The 17289-nt window shown below is 45.0% G+C and overlaps 1 protein-coding gene across 2 annotated transcripts in view; it reads right to left on the bottom strand.

Annotated features, from left to right (window-relative positions):
- The window catches only part of LOC139262119 (sideroflexin-1), a 141950-nt gene that overhangs the window by 4904 nt on the left and 119757 nt on the right, over window positions 1–17289 (bottom strand). For both annotated transcript variants that reach the window (XM_070877269.1, XM_070877270.1), the window contains exons 7-9: window positions 16677–16804; window positions 14069–14118; window positions 9013–9062 (exon numbers count right to left, since the gene is read on the bottom strand). In XM_070877269.1, the coding sequence (XP_070733370.1) occupies window positions 9013–9062; window positions 14069–14118; window positions 16677–16804 (228 nt within the window). The remainder of the gene's footprint in view (window positions 1–9012; window positions 9063–14068; window positions 14119–16676; window positions 16805–17289) is intronic.

Raw genomic sequence — 17289 nt, 5'->3', positions numbered from 1 at the left:
ACACGTGCCCTTTTACCTCCTCCCTTCCCACTGTCCAGGGCTCCAAATACTCCATTCAGGTGAAATAGTGATTTACTTGTACTACTTTAAATTTAGTATACTGTATTCGCTGCTCACGATGTGGTTTCCTCCACATTGGGGAGACCATCTGCAGATTGGGTGGAACACCTCCGTTCAGTCTGTAAGCGTGACCCCGAGCTTCCGGTCACCTGTCACTTTAATTCCCCGCACCACTCCCACTCCGACATCTCCGTCCTCAGCCTCCTACCCTGTTCCAATGAAGCTCAACGGATCTTTCGTTTAGGCACCTTACAGCCTACTGGAGTCAAAATCGAGTTGAAAAATTTCAGACCATAACCTCTGCCCATATTTTGCTCCCTTTCCTCCTTTAAACCCCCCACACCCCCACCCCTGTCCCCCCAATTTTATGTAATTTTTTTCTCTCTGTTTCCCATGGCAGCTGGTAATTATTCCACCATTCACTCCATCTAGACTAATCTTTTTCTAACTTCTGCCACTACCATCTCAAGTCGGCCCATAATCCCTTTTGTCTCTCTAATTTCTCCTATCACAGACTTTACCTTTTGCTCTTTTCTCCCCTCCTCCTTTCAGTGCTCCTTAAGAATTTGTTCATTTCTGATACGTCCTTACTACACAGTATAAATGCACACGAGGCCCATGCTTGAGAGGCCAGTCTATGACCTGTCCTTTATTCCTTAGCACTCAAGTGATGAAGGTGGGTGGAGCGTCCCCTTTTATACCTGAAGGTCCAGGTTAGGAGTGTTTCCCACCTAGTGGTCAGTGTTCTCACGGTGTACAACTTAGGTCAGTTTATACATGGGTTACAATGCTGGTTGAATACATGACATCACCTCCCCCCCCCAAAGTCTTATTGGGATCACAGGTTGAGTCTCTCTGGTGGTTTACGCTCCCTTGTAGAGCGCCTGAGTATGGGCTCCGGTTGTTGGGCGCTGGCCTGAGTGTCTGCTGTTTGCAGTGCCTCAGGCCTGTCCGGACTGCCCACAGTGACTGGGCTCTCCTCCCTTTGGTTCCGGTGTTCTGTCACCTGTGGTGGAGTGAACTCTATATCGTGTTCTTCCTCTGCTTCTTCTATGGGGTTGCTGAACTTCCTTTTTGTTTGATCCACATGTTTGCGGCAGATTTGTCCATTGGTAAGTTTAACTACCAGAATCCTATTTCCCTCTTTGGCAACCACAGTGCCTGCGGGCCATTTGGGCCCTGCAGCGTAGTTGAGGACAAAAACAGGATCATTTACATCAATACATCGCGCCCTCGCATTCCTGTCATGGTAGTGATATTGTGACTGGCGCCTGCTCTCGACAATTTCTTTCATGGTGGGGTGTATAAGGGATAATCGGGTTTTGAGCGTCCTTTTCATTAGTAGCTCTGCGGGTGGAACCCCTGTGAGCGAGTGTGGTCAGGATCTATAGGCCAACAGGAAGCGTGATAAGCGGGTTTGTAGGGAACCCCCTTGGAATCTGAGCATCCCGTTTGATTATTTGCACTGCTCATTCTGCCTGGCCGTTTGAGGCCGGCTTGAACGGTGCCGTTCTAACATGGTTAATTCCATTGCCTGCCATGAAGTCCTGGAATTCAGTGCTTGTGAAGCACGGGCCATTGTTGCTGACCAAGATGTCCGGTAGACCGTGGGCGGTGAACATTGCCCGTAGACTTTCTACCGTGGCAGAGGATGTGCTTGAATTTAAAATGTCACACTCGATCCATTTGGAGTAGGCGTCTACTACAACCAAAAATATTTTCCCCATGAAAGGACCTGCGTAGTCCACATGGATGCGTGACCAAGGCTTGGCGGGTCATGGCCAGGGGCTAAGGGGGGCTTCCCTGGGCGCATGGCCCAGCTGGGCACACGTGTTGCACCTGCGAACACAAAGTTCCAGATCTGCGTCTATCCCTGGCCACCAAACGTGTGACCTGGCAATTGCCTTCATCGTCACAATGCCCGGGTGCCCATTGTGTAGTCATAGGCAGCTAACGTGAGTGCCCACCTCTGTATGCGGGCCGATGCGTTTGCATTTATGGCCTTGTTGTCGGCCAAAAGGGACGTTAGGTTTGTGATCTGTCTCCAGCTCAAATTTCCTGACAAACAGGTACTGGTGCATTTTCTTTACCGCATATACACATGCGAGCGCCTCCTTTCTACCATCCCGTAGCCCCTTTCTGCCTGGGACAAACTCCTGGAGGCATAAGCTACCGGCTGTAACTGACCCTTGGCATTGACATGCTGCAACACACACCCGACACCATAGGACGATGCATCGCACGTTAACACAAGTTTCTTACATGGGTCATATAGCGTTAACAGATTGTTGGAACATAACAAATTGCGTGCTCTATTAAAAGCCCTTTCCTGGCTGTCCCCCCAGACCCATTCGCGACTTTTGCGTAGGAGCACGTGTAGCGGCTCTAGCAGCGTGCTCAATTTGGGAAGAAAGTTACCAAAATAGTTCAGGAGCCCCAGGAACAAACGCAGCACCGTCGTGTTACGGGGTCTGGGTGCTCTCCTGATCGCTTCAGTCTTGGATGCAGTAGGGCTGATCCCGTCTGCTGCTACACTCATCCCCAGGAATTCTACCTCTGGAGCTAGGAAGACGCACTTCGCCTTTTTCAGCCGCAGACCTACCCGGTCTAGTCTGCGTAGCACCTCCTCCAGGTTGTGGAGGTGTTCTTCAGTATCGTAACCCGTAATGAGGATGTCGTCCTGAAAAACCACCGTCCCTGGAATTGACTTGAGGAGGCTTTCCATATTTCGTTGGAAGATCGCGGCGGCCGAGCGAATCCCAAACGGACATCTGTCGTACTCAAACAACCCCTTGTGTGTCGTGATGGTGGTCAGCTTCTTCGACTCACTCACCAGCTCCTGGGTCATGTAAGCTGAGGTCAGGTCCAATTTTGAAAAAAGTTTCCCACCGGATAGCGTTGCAAACAGGTCCTCCGCTCTCGGTAGCGGATACTGGTCTTGGAGTGACACCCGATTGATGGTGGCCTTGTAATCACCACATATCCTGACCGACCCATCCGCCTTGAGCACCGGCACAATCGGGCTAGCTCAGTCACTGAATTCGACTGGCGAGATGATGCCTTCCCTCAACAGGCGGTCCAATTCGCCTTCTATCTTTTCCCGCATCACGTACGGCACCGCTCTGGCCTTGTGGTGTACTGGTCTGGCGTCCGGGTTTATGTGAATCATTACCTTGGCCCCCATGAAAGTGCCAATGCCGGGTTGAAATAGTGAGTCAAATTTGTCCAGGACCTGTGAGCATGATACTCGCTCCACAGAGGAAATTTAATTGACATCGCCCCATTTCCAGTTCATGACAGCAAGCCAACTCCTCCCCAGTAGTGCGGGACCGTCCCCTGGGACAATCCAGAGTGGCAACTTGTTCTCCGAATCTTTGTGGGTCACGACTACCGTAGCGCTGCCTAGCACCGGAATGATCTGCTTTGTGTAAGTCCGTAGCTGTGCGTCAATCGGCGATAATTTTGGCCTCCTGGCCTTGGATGCCCACAACTTTTCGAACTGTTTGATACCCATCAGGAACTGGCTGGCATCCGTGTCTAACTCCATTGATACTGGGATGCCATTGAGGAGCACTTTCATCATTATCGGTGGCGTCCTGATGTATGAACTGTATACGTGCTCCACATGAACTCGCTGAGCTTTAGCTTCCAGCGATTTCCCCCAGTGTCCATTTCTGCAGGTATTTTGCTCATCTCTGCAAACTCCGGCTGAATGCATGCCTCCACGCCTCCAGCATGAGTTGCGGTTTGAAACAAAAGGTCCCTTGCCAGTCGATTGTCCCTGACTGCCCCTGTTATTGTCCTTGAGTGCACCATTAACAGGTGTTGATGGCCCCATTACTGGCCGTATTGTCCCTTGCAATGGCGTGAATCGCTGTTCAGCTTGCCATTGTCTCTGTCGAACTCCCCCTCTGGGTTCGACGACATGATGGGGCATGCCTGACTGCCCTTGTCTGCCTGGAGAACTGTGTGCTGCTTTAACAATGTTGAATCTCTGTCCCAACCATTCCTTAACACAGTACCTCTCTTCTGTTCTGCTAGTGGCCATGCTCGCGTGGTTTAAATCCCAGTTTCTTGTCGCCATTGATACGTCCTTACTACACAGTATAAATGCACACGAGGCCCATGCTTGAGAGAAGGTCAGTCTGTGACCTGTCCTTTATTCCTTAGCACTCAAGTGATGAAGGTGGGTGGAGCTTCCCCTTTTATATCTGAAGGTCCAGGTTAGGAGTGTCTCCCACCTAGTGGTCAGTGTTCTCACGGTGTTTATACATGGGTTACAATGCTGGTTGAATACATGACAATTTCGAACATTCGCCAGTTCTGACGAAGGATCATCGACCTGAAACATTAACTTTGTTTCTCTCTCCACAGATGCTGCCTGACCCGCTGAGATTTCCAGCATTTTCTGTTTTTGTTTCCGATTCCAGCATCCTAAGTATTTTGCTTTGGTAATATAATTTTAAAGTTCCATTAAGATTTTTTGATCATAATACTTAGTCAAGATTAAAGCTGTATTTTTGACCAAATATTGTTTAATTTATTCAGTGAATGTTGTAAATAAAGTCTTTGGTTCAAGGTTTTATATATACCTAATACACCTGCATTACTTTCCATAACTGTTTCCATTTCTGATGTTTTCTGCTGTTTATGAGAGGCCAATCTAGCTGTGGTGTAGTACAGCACAGGTAAGCCAGTGGCCATGCAATGTAGCAGAGCTGGGCCAGCATTGGAGCGGAACAAAAGGTTTTAGGACAATGGTTGAGTGGAGTGGCAAGAGGCTGGAGTGGAGAATCTAGTTACTTGGGATTCTGCTCCTCTACTGCTCTAAAGCCTCTGCTAGCTACCTGGATATAGGCTTCGCATCTCATATGACAGTAGAAAAAAATCTCTCACCAAGTCTATTGAATCATTTGGGAAAGTTTCCATCAGTTCTTCAGCTTTATGGAAATGTCATAAAAATGGCACATTGAGAATAAGCCAGTTTAAGAGGCTGGGTGCAGTTTGGCAGAAATCATAATAGAGCCTGCCATTTTGAAATATTTCCCTGCCAGGGCTGAAGGTAAAACAGTAAATATTTATCTAATGATAGATGCTTGCCTTTCTACAGACTATGATTCACCTCAGGCAGAAACTTTTTCAAAATAGTTTTGTATTCATTTTAAGAATTGGGCTGTTTGAAACATCTTTCCCATCCACAAACCAAGAAAAGAAAGAAAATGTACGATAAAAATCTTTGTCAAAGTACTTTGAAGGGCAAGGGTATTACATATGGCAACTGTGTGAGGGACGGAAGGAGGAGAGGGAAAGGAAGAGAAGGAAGCGAGATAATCGGCCATAATTTGTAGCCCCTACAGGCATATACGAGTTGCGCATGCGCCCGTAGGGGCCGCGCAAGTTCCGGGTTTAGGCATACGCTGCGCATGCGCTGAAACCGGAACTTGTGATCTGTCAAGATTGACAGATCATCTGCATCCCCGGGATAAAGGCCTCCGCAGGCGGAGTTGGGCTATTTGTTATTTACCCAACTTCTGCCCAACGAATGCCTGTGAAATTTTTATGCCTGGTAAAATCAGGCATATGGCCTGCATTTTCCAATGTTAAGAGTTTAAATTAAAAAAATTTTTTTTTTTGTTTCATTTAAACACATTAATAATAACGCAAGGTTATATTTTTTTTAAGCCCCTTTAAAACCTTTACTTTTTAAAAAATTACATTTTTGTTTTAAATGTTTCATTATAGTGTATTTTAATTAATTTTAAATTTGTATTTTTTTTAGTTGTTATGTTAAATTTATATTTTATGTGATCTCCATTCATGAATGGGAATTCCCTTCTTTGATTGGTTGAGCTGGCCCACATGATCCCAGGGGCGCTTGCGAACTGCATGTGCCCCTGGAATACTTGAGCCTCTTCGCATGATTGCGCATAGAGGCCGAGGACTGCAAGTCTTCATGGATCCCGATGCAGAAGGTAAGTTTGTAGATTTTTTGCTGGTCGGAGGGAAGACTCTGACTGCAAATTCAGCCCCAATGAGTGCATGTGAGCTGGCTGCATGGGGAGGATGAGAAAGAAAATGAGAGAGAGAGAAAAAAAGACATACACAGAAAGAAAGAGTGAAAACAAAGATAGATAGAGAAGGAACGAGAGAGTGAGGAAGCAGAGAAAGTTGTACAAAAACAGATGAACAATTTTTATTAATTTTTGTTTGTGAGCAACATCACAACATCATGGGAGATTAACTAATTGTAGACTTAACGTTATAAAAGCAAAACAGTTCATATTTTTCAAAGTAGATTTAGCAGTCAAACAATATGGGTGAATAAACTTTTTAAAAAATAATGTATTCCAATCCCAAAATGCAACTTTTCTTTTCCAAAGCAACGAATTACTTTGTATTGTATAGAGGGATGTTAATTGACAAACATTTATTTCACCAAGCAATAAGATACTTTTGTTTTCTCTCACATTACATACCTAAGTAGGTGGATGTAAGGGGGTAAAAAGTACACTTGAGTAAGAAGCATAAGGAAATTAAGAGGTTCTGAGGAATCAGGAGTTCTTCTGTCTTACGGTATGGATTGTAATATTGACCGATTATGTAAAACTCGCTTATGTATGTAAAGCACGCTATACACTCGCTTACATTGGATTAAGAAGAGGGAGGCAGCAATGCCTGATGGTTAATGAACCATAAGTAGCCGACACTGCATTGACCCTTAGCACAGACTGAGAGAAGATGAAAACATACTGAATAACAAGGGCAGTGGAGAATCAACAACCTAGAAAGATAGCAAACCCTGGGAAACAAGGTCAATCAACATGTCATGAGAAACTGAGGCAAAGTTGACACCATGGGAGATGGACAGGTGGGGGAGAACCACTCCGAGCCAGTCTGAGCAGTAGGCCAATCGGTGGTTTCGTAGGACGGTTGCACAAATCGAAAAATCGTTAACTGTGCTTGTAGAGCTCTTGTACTTTGAAGTGTTCATCGGAACCTTCCCGAGCATGTTCGAATAAATAAACCGGTTAACCAAGGTTTCGTCTGAGTGATTCCGTGGTCACTATGTCAAAGGGCAGGTGTCAACTCCTTACATCAGGGTGTCCACCTCGAGGAAGAGAAGTCTTTTTTTTAACCCCAACATGTAATAATATGAATACTTGCTGAGGGAGTTCTTTGCAGGTACAAAGTGAAGTCTTGAAGACACCCTCACACATTGGTACAGTTGTGCAATAATGAGAGGAATTACTCATTGTAAATGTCATAAAATTTGTAAAACCTGCCTATTTTTTCCCAAGAGACACCTTTTCTAACCAATTGATTTCTTCAATTAACTTTGCCACTGCCAGTCAAAGATTAAAAAAAATTAAAAAAGGAAATTCCCTTTAACGCTTCCCCCACCACATTTTCTCCCCTTCCTCACCTGAAGAACATGACCCATGTTCACATATATTCCATGGGCAGCGACAACTCTGGTATTAGTCTCAACGGTGAGAACATCTAGGCTTGAACCTGTCTTCACTGAAGTCACTTCCATCATGGGTTACTGACTTAAAAAACGAGGAGAAGGAAACCTGCTCATGTTTTCCCCTTGCAAGGTAATGCTGAGTGCACTTAATCTGTCTCCACTCCCACTGAAAATGGTTAAGCAAGCTTTGTAACTATGAACTTCCTGGTCTGTGTGACATTAAGCCACATCATATGGTCTATGTACCCTCAGCCATTTAGAGGGCTATGTAAGGTTGTGTATTTCTTTAGTTAGAGTGCCATCACAAAGCAGGTCTTTATTGACATGAAACCAGTTTCTGATATGGTAGTTCTGTTTAAATGTTTAATGTGTAGGAGTTTATAACATCAATATTGAGAACTCTCCAATTTCTGTATGGCTCTTTAATGAAGCACCTTAAAAGTCATTTGGGAAACCGTTATAAATCTGCAGAGTGAAGTACTCAGATATGGGACAAATTTTTTTTTAAACCCCCACAGAATACTTATACTCTTCTTTTCATAGCTAACAGATGAAGTGATACATTTTGGTAGGAAGAATGAGGAGAGGCAATATAAACTAAATGGTACCATTTTAATCGGGGTGCAGGAACACAGAGACCTGGGGGTGTACGCGTACAAGTCTTTGAAGATGCCAGGACAAGTTGAGAAGGCTGTTAAAAAGCAAATGGGATCTTTAGCTTTATTAATAGAAGCAGATAGTATAAATCACTGGTTAGGCCTCAGCTGGAGTATTGTGTTCAATTCTGGAAGGATGTCAAGGCCTCAGAGGGTGAAAACGAGATTTACTAGAATGAGGTACTTCAGTTATGTGGAGAGATTGGAGAAGCTGGCATTGTTTCCTTAGAACAGAGATGGTTAAGAGGAGATTTGTTAAAAGTGTTCAAAATCATGAACAGTTTTAATAGTGTAAATAAGGAGAAACTGTTTCCAGTGGCAGATGTGTTGGTAACCAGAAGGCACACATTTAAGATCATTGGCAAAAGAATGAGGTGACACGAGGAAACATTTTTGTGCACTGGGTTGTTGTGATCGGGAATGCACTGCCTGAAAGTGTGGTGGAAGATGATTCAATAGTAATTTTCAGAAGCGAACTGGATAAATACTTGAAGGAAAATAAATTGCAGGGCTATGGGGAAAGAGCAGAGGAGTGGAACTAATTGGATAGCTCTACCAAAGTTGAATGGCCTCCTTCTGTGCTGTATCATTCTATGATTCTATAGCATAAACTTGTTATATTTTATTTCTGATGCTATTCCTAATTTTAATGCAAAACTTTTTGTTCAGTTTATTTTTACCTTTAGATTAGTGGTTAATCTATTAAAAAATTGAAATGTGCTGTAAAGAACTTCTAATAACTGGAAAAGTTAGAATAGGACTGCCTCCAATTTACAACTACTGTAACTAATGATGACAGTAGAGAGTTTTCAAAATACCAATACTCACCAGACTCCTACCAAGCCCACTTGAATAGGCGCACTCATCCATGGGAATCGCTACAATAATAATGCAAACATCAATAAATTCAATCTCGTGAATTCAAATGGAAATTTCAATGCTGTTGCAGTATTTCACTAGCCCCAACAAGGCACCAATAAGCTGGCTAAATTTTGTATTAGAGACACAGATTTGTATGAAGGAAGCATTAAGTCATTAATGACAAGATAACATTTGTAAGAATTCATCAGTTAAAACATAATTGTAAATATACTCATTGCAGTCAAGCTGAGGAGCTTGTTTTTAAAAGTTTAATCAGTCTTTCTTCTTGCTAATGTTCTCCCCTTTCCCTCCTGAAGATATTGCTTCCTTCTTGGAGGATATAGGCACCTGGGTGCCTACTTCTTCCAGTACCTTGTCCAATTTCTCATTATACATGTGAACATTAACAGCAAGTGTTAGCAGACTAATAAAACTATTCCATGCGTATTTTACATACCAAATGACACATCTCAGATGTGATTTTACAGAATCCAAAAATGGAACATAGCAGTGTAACCTAAAATAGATCTTTGCAGCAAATTAGAAAGCCTTCTCAGGTGTAACTTAAGGAAAGGGTAGTCCTTTTGGAACCACATAAAATATTTTCCCATGGTCGGAAAGTAGGTCCACAGGGTAAAGAGATAACAAAACAAAATGACAGCTTTACTCTTTGAATATTTATTTGGATTCTTTGCTTCAACTAAATGTGTTATTAAAAAAATCTAATCTAATTTTTTGTTAGAAATGATCACCGTTTTCAAAACCACTGGGTCTTTGGTCGGAATTTTCAGCAGTGAGAACAGGTGGGTTGGAAACGTGTGTGGGGGGATGGGGGGGAAGTAAGAGCAGGTGGGTTGTAAGTGTGTGGGGGCGGGGGAGCAAGAACAGGTGGGTTGTAAGTGTGTGGGGGGGGGGGGGAAACAGGTGGGTTGTAAGTGTGTGGGGGGGGGGGGGGAGAAGCAAGAACAGGTGGGTTGTAACTGTGGGGGGGAGGGGGTGGGGGGAGTAAGAACAGGTGGGTTGTAAGTGTGGGGAAGTGAGAACAGGTGGGTTGTAAGCGTGGAAAGGTGGGGGGGGGGGGGGGGGGAGTAAGAACAGGTGGGCTGGAAGGGAAGTGAGAACAGGTAGGTTGTAAGCGTGGGGGAGTGAGAACAGGTGGGCTGGAAGTGTGGGGGGGGGGGGGGGGAGGGGGAAGTGAGTGAGAACAGGTGGGCTGGAAGTGTGGGGGGAGAGGGGGAAGTGAGTGAGAACAGGTGGGCTGGAAGTGTGGGGGGAGAGGGGGAAGTGAGTGAGAACAGGTGGGTTGTAAGCGTGGGGGAGGAGAGGGGGGGGGGGGGAGTAAGAACAGGTGGGTTGCAAGCGTGGGGGAGGGGAGTAAGAACAGGTGGGCTGGAAGCGTGGGTGGGGGGAGGGGGAGTGAGAACAGGTGGGTTATAAGTGTGGGAGGGGGAAGTGAGTGAGAACAGGTGGGCTGGAAGCATGGGGGGGGGGGGGGAGGAAGTGAGTGGGAACAGGTGGGCTGGAAGCATGGGCAGGGGGAGGGGGAGTGAAAGTTGAAAAAATGTGAACCTCGCCGCAATCTGCCCATTTTCATCTTTAACTCCAGAGGGATGGTGGTGGGGGTGGGGGGGGGGGGTTGTGTGGGGGGAGAGGGTGTGCAACCCCCTACCAGGAGGCGGGTTGGCAATTTTATCATAATGAGGCCTGAAGCCTCTTCTTTAACCTGCTTTGCAGGTTATACTGCAATTGGCCAGGGATCCCAGGAGTTGGGATTCCCGGTAGCTGCAACAAGGTGGCCTCAGCCTTGGGGAGCACTCCTTGTGGCCCAGGAGGACCAGGACTGCTTTCTCCTGGCCCCCAAGCTCCTCCACCATCAGCCAGGTCGGGGGTTGGACCCCCCCCCCCCCCGGCTGGGGGATGGGATGGGATGGGATGGGATGGGACTCGACTCCACCTCACCTCACCCCACCCCACCCCACTCCCTCCCCCCTGCCCCGCCCCATCCTGGGCCCAGCAGTTACCTGGTCCTGTGGCCTCCTTGTTCGAGTTTCCTGCACGACTGAAAGCCAGTCTGTCAATCAGGCTGACATCCGGGTGGGGAACCCACCCCTGATGTTGCACGCAAGCTGTGGAGTTAAAACCCCAGGAAACATGACATGCTGGGAAACATGACTTTTCTCCCAGGTCTCTCCACACCGTGCAGGTGGGTCCTCGCAAAATCCAGCCCTTTGTGTCACTGCTGCCATGATAGTGGGGACATATTCAGTGTCCTTGATAGCCACTTACAACAACAACTTGTATTTATACAACACCTTTAACGTAGTAAAATGTCCCAAGGCGCTTCACAGGATTGTTATCAAACAGAATTTGACACCCAGCCACATAAGGAAATATTAGGGCAGATGACCAAAAAGCTTGGTCAAAGTCATAGGTTTTAAGCAGCATCTTAAAGGAGGAAAGAGAGGTAGAGAGGTGGAGAGGTTTAGGGAGGGAATTCCAGAGTGTTGCTGGTTGAAGGCATGGCTGCCAATGATGGAGCAATTAAAATCAGGATGCTGAAGTGGCCAGAATTGGAGGAGTACAGATATCTCGGAGGGTTATAGGGCTGGAGGAGATTACAGAGATAAGGAAAGGCGAGGCTATGGAGGGATTTGAAAGCAAGGCTGAAAATTTTAAATTTAATTTTAAGCTTTGCTTAACCGGAAGCCAATGTAGGTCAGAGAGCACAGAGGCGATGGGTGAATGGGACTTGGTGCGAGTTAGGACACGGGAAACAGAGTTTTGGATGACCTCAAAGCTTACGGATGGTGGAAGATAGGAGGTCGGCGTTGGAATAGAAAAGTCTAGAGATAACAAAGACATGGATGAAGATTTCAGCAGCAGATGAGCTGAGGCAGGGACGGAGTAGGGCGATGTAACAGAGGTAGAACTAGGTTGTTTTAGTGATGGCATGGATATATGGTCGGAAGCTCAGCTCAGGGTCCAAAACGACACCATAATTGCATAGAGTCTGGTTCAGTTTCAGACAGTTGCCAGGGAGAGGGATGGAATTGCTGGCTAGGGAACGGAGTTCACTGTTGGCATTAGAGAGAGCATTGATGCTAATAAATAGGCAATGAGTATCACAAAGGCATTATTTTGCCTACTGATTTGTCTTCCCCAAAAGAAGATGGCACAAAGTATTTCAGGAACTGTGACATATGGAATGGATTCCTTTTAGAGGACCCCACAGTACAACCTGAAGGATCAAATTTTCCTCGCAAACAGTGAATAACCATCAGCCGCCTCAGAACTGGTCATGGTAGATGATGTCACCATCTCCACACACTTGATCAGCTCCGCTGGGCAGGCCACATTATTTGCATGCCAGATACGAGGGGCCCAAGTTTCCACACGATAAAGATCGGGCGCCCCTCCGAGCTGGACGCTCGTTTTTCGCGCCTAAAAAAAAAAATCGCGATTCTGGAGCGTTCTGCAGCTCCTTGTCTGCCTGGCGCGGCGCCCAGGGGGGCGGAGCCTACACTCGCGCCGATTTTGTAAGTGGGAGGGGGTGGGTACTATTTAAATTAGTTTTTTTCCCGCCGGCAACGCTGCGCGTGCGCGTTGGAGCGTTCGCGCATGCTCAGTGTGAAAAAAACATTGGCACTCGGCCATTTTTGCAGTTCTTTGTAGCTGTTTAATTTTTGAACATTTTTTTTAATAAAAGCACATTGCCATCAGCATATCAGCACTTGCAGCCTTCTCATTGTCTCCTTCCCCCCCCCCCGCGGGAAAGAACGGGCGCCTCCTCTCCGCCCCCCCCCCCACCCACGGGAAAAACGGGCGCCTCCTCTCCCCACCCCCCCCGCGGGAAGAACGGGCGCCTCCTACCCCCCCCCCCCCGCGGGAAAGAACGGGCGCCTCCTCTCCCCTTCCCCCCCCCCCCCCCCCCACGGGCAGAATGGGCGCCTCAGGCTGACTGCAGCATTCTCCGTGCCTGAAGCACTTTCACACAAGTAGGAAGATGGTTTATTTAATCTTTTCTTTGCTTATAAATGTTTATTCAGGTTGGATTTATTTGTATAATATTTGTAGAAGTATAAATAAGGATTTATTGTAGAATTTAATGAGTTCCCTTCCCCCCCCCCCCCACCTCATTCTGGACGCATAATTTGCGCCTGATTTTTTAATGTGTAGAACAGGTTTTTTTAGTTCGACAAAAATCTTCACTTGCTCCATTCTACTTTAGTTTGGAGTACGTTTTCACTGTGGAAACTTTGAAATCAGGCGTCAGTGGCCGGACACGCCCCCTTTTGAATAAAAAATTCTGTTCCAAAGTAGAACTGTTCTACCTGACTAGAACTGCAGAAAAAAAAATGTGGAGAATTACGATTTCTAAGATAGTCCGTTCTCCACCAGTTGCTTCTAAAAATCAGGCGCAAATCATGTGGAAACTTGGGCCCGAGATTCCCAAAGCAAGTGCTCTACTTGGAACTCGTTCACGGCAAATGAGTCAAAGGTGGGCAGAGGAAACTTTACAAGGACACCCTCAAAGCCTCCCTGATAAACATCCCCACTGACACCTGGGAGTCCCTGACCAAAGACTGCCTTAAATGGAGGAAGTGCATCCGGGAGAGCGCTGAGCACCTAGAGTCTCAACATCGAGAGCATGCAGAAAACAAGAGCAGGCAGCAGAAAGAATGTGCGGCAAACTTGTCCCACCCTCTCTTACCCTCAACGACTATCTGTCCCACCTGTGACAGGCACTGTGGTTCTCGTATTGGACTGTTTAGCCACCTAAGGACTCACTTTAAGAGTGGAAGCAAGTCTTCCTCGATTCCGAGGGACTGCATATGATGATAATTTCCTCTACTACATTATAACTTATTTTAAGAATAAAAGGTCAGTAGTGTATTGAATGAGTAGCTTGATTAATGTTTCTTTAGTACAGGAAGAAAAATGAATATTGCTGAACATTAGCACCCATGATTGTCTCCTCAAACAGAAAGATAGAAAATTCAAAAGATAAATATGGAAAACTTACCTTTAAAAAGGCTTTCCTTTCCAAGCTATTCATTATAAATGGAGGGATAGCTAAAAAAAAAAGCTCATTTAATAAGTTAACAATTTGATCACAATTAAAATATAAAACAAAAATAAACCATTAGGTGTATTTGGTAACAACAGGAGGTAAGCATGTTTCTAATGATTTAGATCTCAGTCCAATGCAATGGCTATGATCAGAAAAAGCATATATAGTATTGGCATTTGTAACACATGGTTTTGAATTCCATTAAAAAAAAACCCGAAATAATTTAACTTTTGTAGAATTCTGTAATTGGGTAAAAAGTTGATGAAACGTGTAATAATATGGTCAAGATAACATTATGGTTTTCCAGTTTTTACTTGTCAGTTGGAGGCATTGCCAGCATTAATACCTGAAACGCACGACGTGTAGGAATCACAAAAGCACAGATTAACCTTTCCATATATAATGCATCAACTTCCTCCATTTCTCTGGGCTCTTAATTCCCATGCAGTCTTGCTTTAGACGGCTTAGCTGTGAATGTCTCAATGATACTTGCCAATGCAGGTCCATGCTATTTGGCAGTCAGTGTGTTTTTATAGTCAAGGATAGACACCACTGCTAGATTTTTACTATTTCATTCAAGATCATATATCTTTCTACCACTAGTTTTCTATCCAAAACCAGGTCAAGAAGTGGTGATTGTGACTTTGTGACTGTGACAAAGGCAAACTATCCCTCTTCATCCTTCTTGACTTGTCTGCAGCCTTTGGCACAGTTGATCACTCTATCCTTCTCCAACGCTTCTCCACCGTCGTCTAGCTGGGTGGGACTGCACTCACCTAGTTCCATTCTTATCTATCTAATCGTAGCCAGAGTATCACCTGCAACAGCTTCTCTTCCCGCTCCCGCATCGTTACCTCTGGTGTTCCCAGAGGATCGATCCTTGGCCCCCTTCTATTTTTCATTTACATGTTGCCCCTTGGTGACATCATCCAAAAACATAGCGTCAGTTTCCACATGTACACTGATGACACCCAGCTCTATCTCACTACTACATCTTTCAATCCCTCCATGATCTCTAAATTGTCAGACTGCTTGTCAGACATCCAGTTCTGGATGAGCAGAAATTTTCAATTGAATATTGGGAAAACCGAAGCCATTGTTTTCAGTCCTCACCACAAACTTCGTTCCCTAGCCACTGACTCCATCCCAATCTCCAACTTCTGTCTGAGGCTGAACCATATTGTTCGCAATATTTGACCCTGAAATGAGCTTTCGATCACATATCCGCTGCATAACTAAGACTGCCCATTTCCATCTCTGTAACATCGCCCATTTCCACCCTTGCCTCAGATCATCTGCTGCTGAAGCCCTCAGCCATGCCTTTATTACCTCTAGACTTGACTATCCCAATGCACTCCTGGCTGGCCTTCCACATTCTACTCTACGTAAACTAGAGCTGATCCAAAACTCGGCTGCCCGTGTCCTAACTCGCATCAAGCCCTGCTCACCCATCACCCCTATGCTCGTTGGCCTACATTGGTTCCCGGTTAAACAATGTCTCCATTTCAAAATTCTCATCTCGTTTTCAAATCCCTCCATGGCCTTGCCCCTCCCTATCTCTAATCTTATTCAGCCCCACAACCCCCCCCCCGCCCCCCCGAGATGTCTGCACTCCTGTAATTCTGCCCTCTTGAGCATCCATGATTATAATCACTCAACCATTGGTGGCCGTGTCTTCTGTTGCCTAGGCCCTAAGCTCTGGAATTCCTTTCCTAAACCTCTCAGCCTCTCTTTCCTCCTTCAAGATGCTCTTTAATACCTACCTCTTTGACCAGGCTTTTGGTCACATGCCCTAATTTCTCCCTGAATGGCCCGGTGTCAAATTTTTTGTCTCATAATACTCCTGTAAAGCACCTAGGGATGTTTTACTACATTAATATAAATATAAGTTGTTGTTGTTGGTAGGATCCACCCACAGAAGCTAATCGAGTTTGAATGACAGGCAACGCTGGGCCTCTTGAATTGTAGCTCATCATTCCATCATTAGAGCGACCAGAAAATACAAAATCTTCCAATGAATGCTAAATCTAGCAACTTAACATTGTAACACAAACAAGACAGAAAAATAACTGTGGTAAAAATCTGCTTCAATCAAATTGGAATTGAATTATGCAATTAGTTTGTAAACCATAACTAGCATGCAAATGTATCAATATGAAATCATCATGATGATTATCTACAGTAAATTTGGAATAAGTATGTGTTTCCAATGACAAACAGTAACACTATAAGAAAGGTACACATCAGACACACATGAACAACAAAACTGCATTTGGTGTCCAGCTGGCAATAACACATCATATAAATAACATGAACAAAAGAAAAGACAGCAATTTGCTTAACCAGAGTGACTCATGAAGTCAGACTGTTAAGGTGGAGTTGGACAGATTTTTGAACAATAAGGGAGTGAAGGGTTATGAGGAGCGGGCAGGGAAATGGAGCTGAGCCCAAGATCAGATCAGCCATGATCTTATTAACTGGCTCGAGGGGCCAATGACCTAATCCTGCTCCTACTTCTTATGTTCTTATGTTAAAACGGTTTACTTTTAGTACTACTGACCCATGCCAGGAGCAGCCATGAGAATCCTAGAGATGACTACTTGTACAATGGCCTGTTGAGCAGCTTTTGTTGATTCTCCTAGTCGGTTGCCATTTTCATCTGTTACTGGTATTCCATGTTTCAATTCTCTGTGGAATGAAAGCAGAATGTGAAGATTTCCAGGATGTTTAAACTTAGTATTCCAAACTTTAAAATGGCACTTGTCTCGATGCTGAAAGGCTATTTTTTGCAGGGCAGGAAGAAAAGCCAATTTACAATTTATATTTTTGCACCTCATGCTCATAAAAAATGAAAAAGTTTAGATGATTACAGTTTGTATTCCTTTAAACCAATTCCAAAATCAACAGTTCATCACTGTAGTCCTGTCCCCTTTTCATACGTACAGATGTTTGGCTCCATATTCAGTAGACCTCGGCAGCTTTTAGTTTGTGGACCAATGTGAAATCAGTTGATGAGAAAGGTTTTCAGTAGTTTAAGTCATGCTGTTATGAGAAACATATTGTTTGGGTTGTGAAGTAAATGGAACTCTATTATACTCCAGAAGATGATTTTTGGATTCCTAAGGAAGGAGATATTGCTGGATCTGGTTCTGGGAAATGAGGTGGGCCAAGTG

The sequence above is a fragment of the Pristiophorus japonicus genome, chromosome 4 (assembly GCF_044704955.1).
Source record: "Pristiophorus japonicus isolate sPriJap1 chromosome 4, sPriJap1.hap1, whole genome shotgun sequence".
NCBI lineage: Eukaryota > Metazoa > Chordata > Chondrichthyes > Pristiophoridae > Pristiophorus > Pristiophorus japonicus.
Note: the sequence above shows the minus strand (reverse complement) of the source record. Positions and strands in the feature narration are given on the sequence as shown.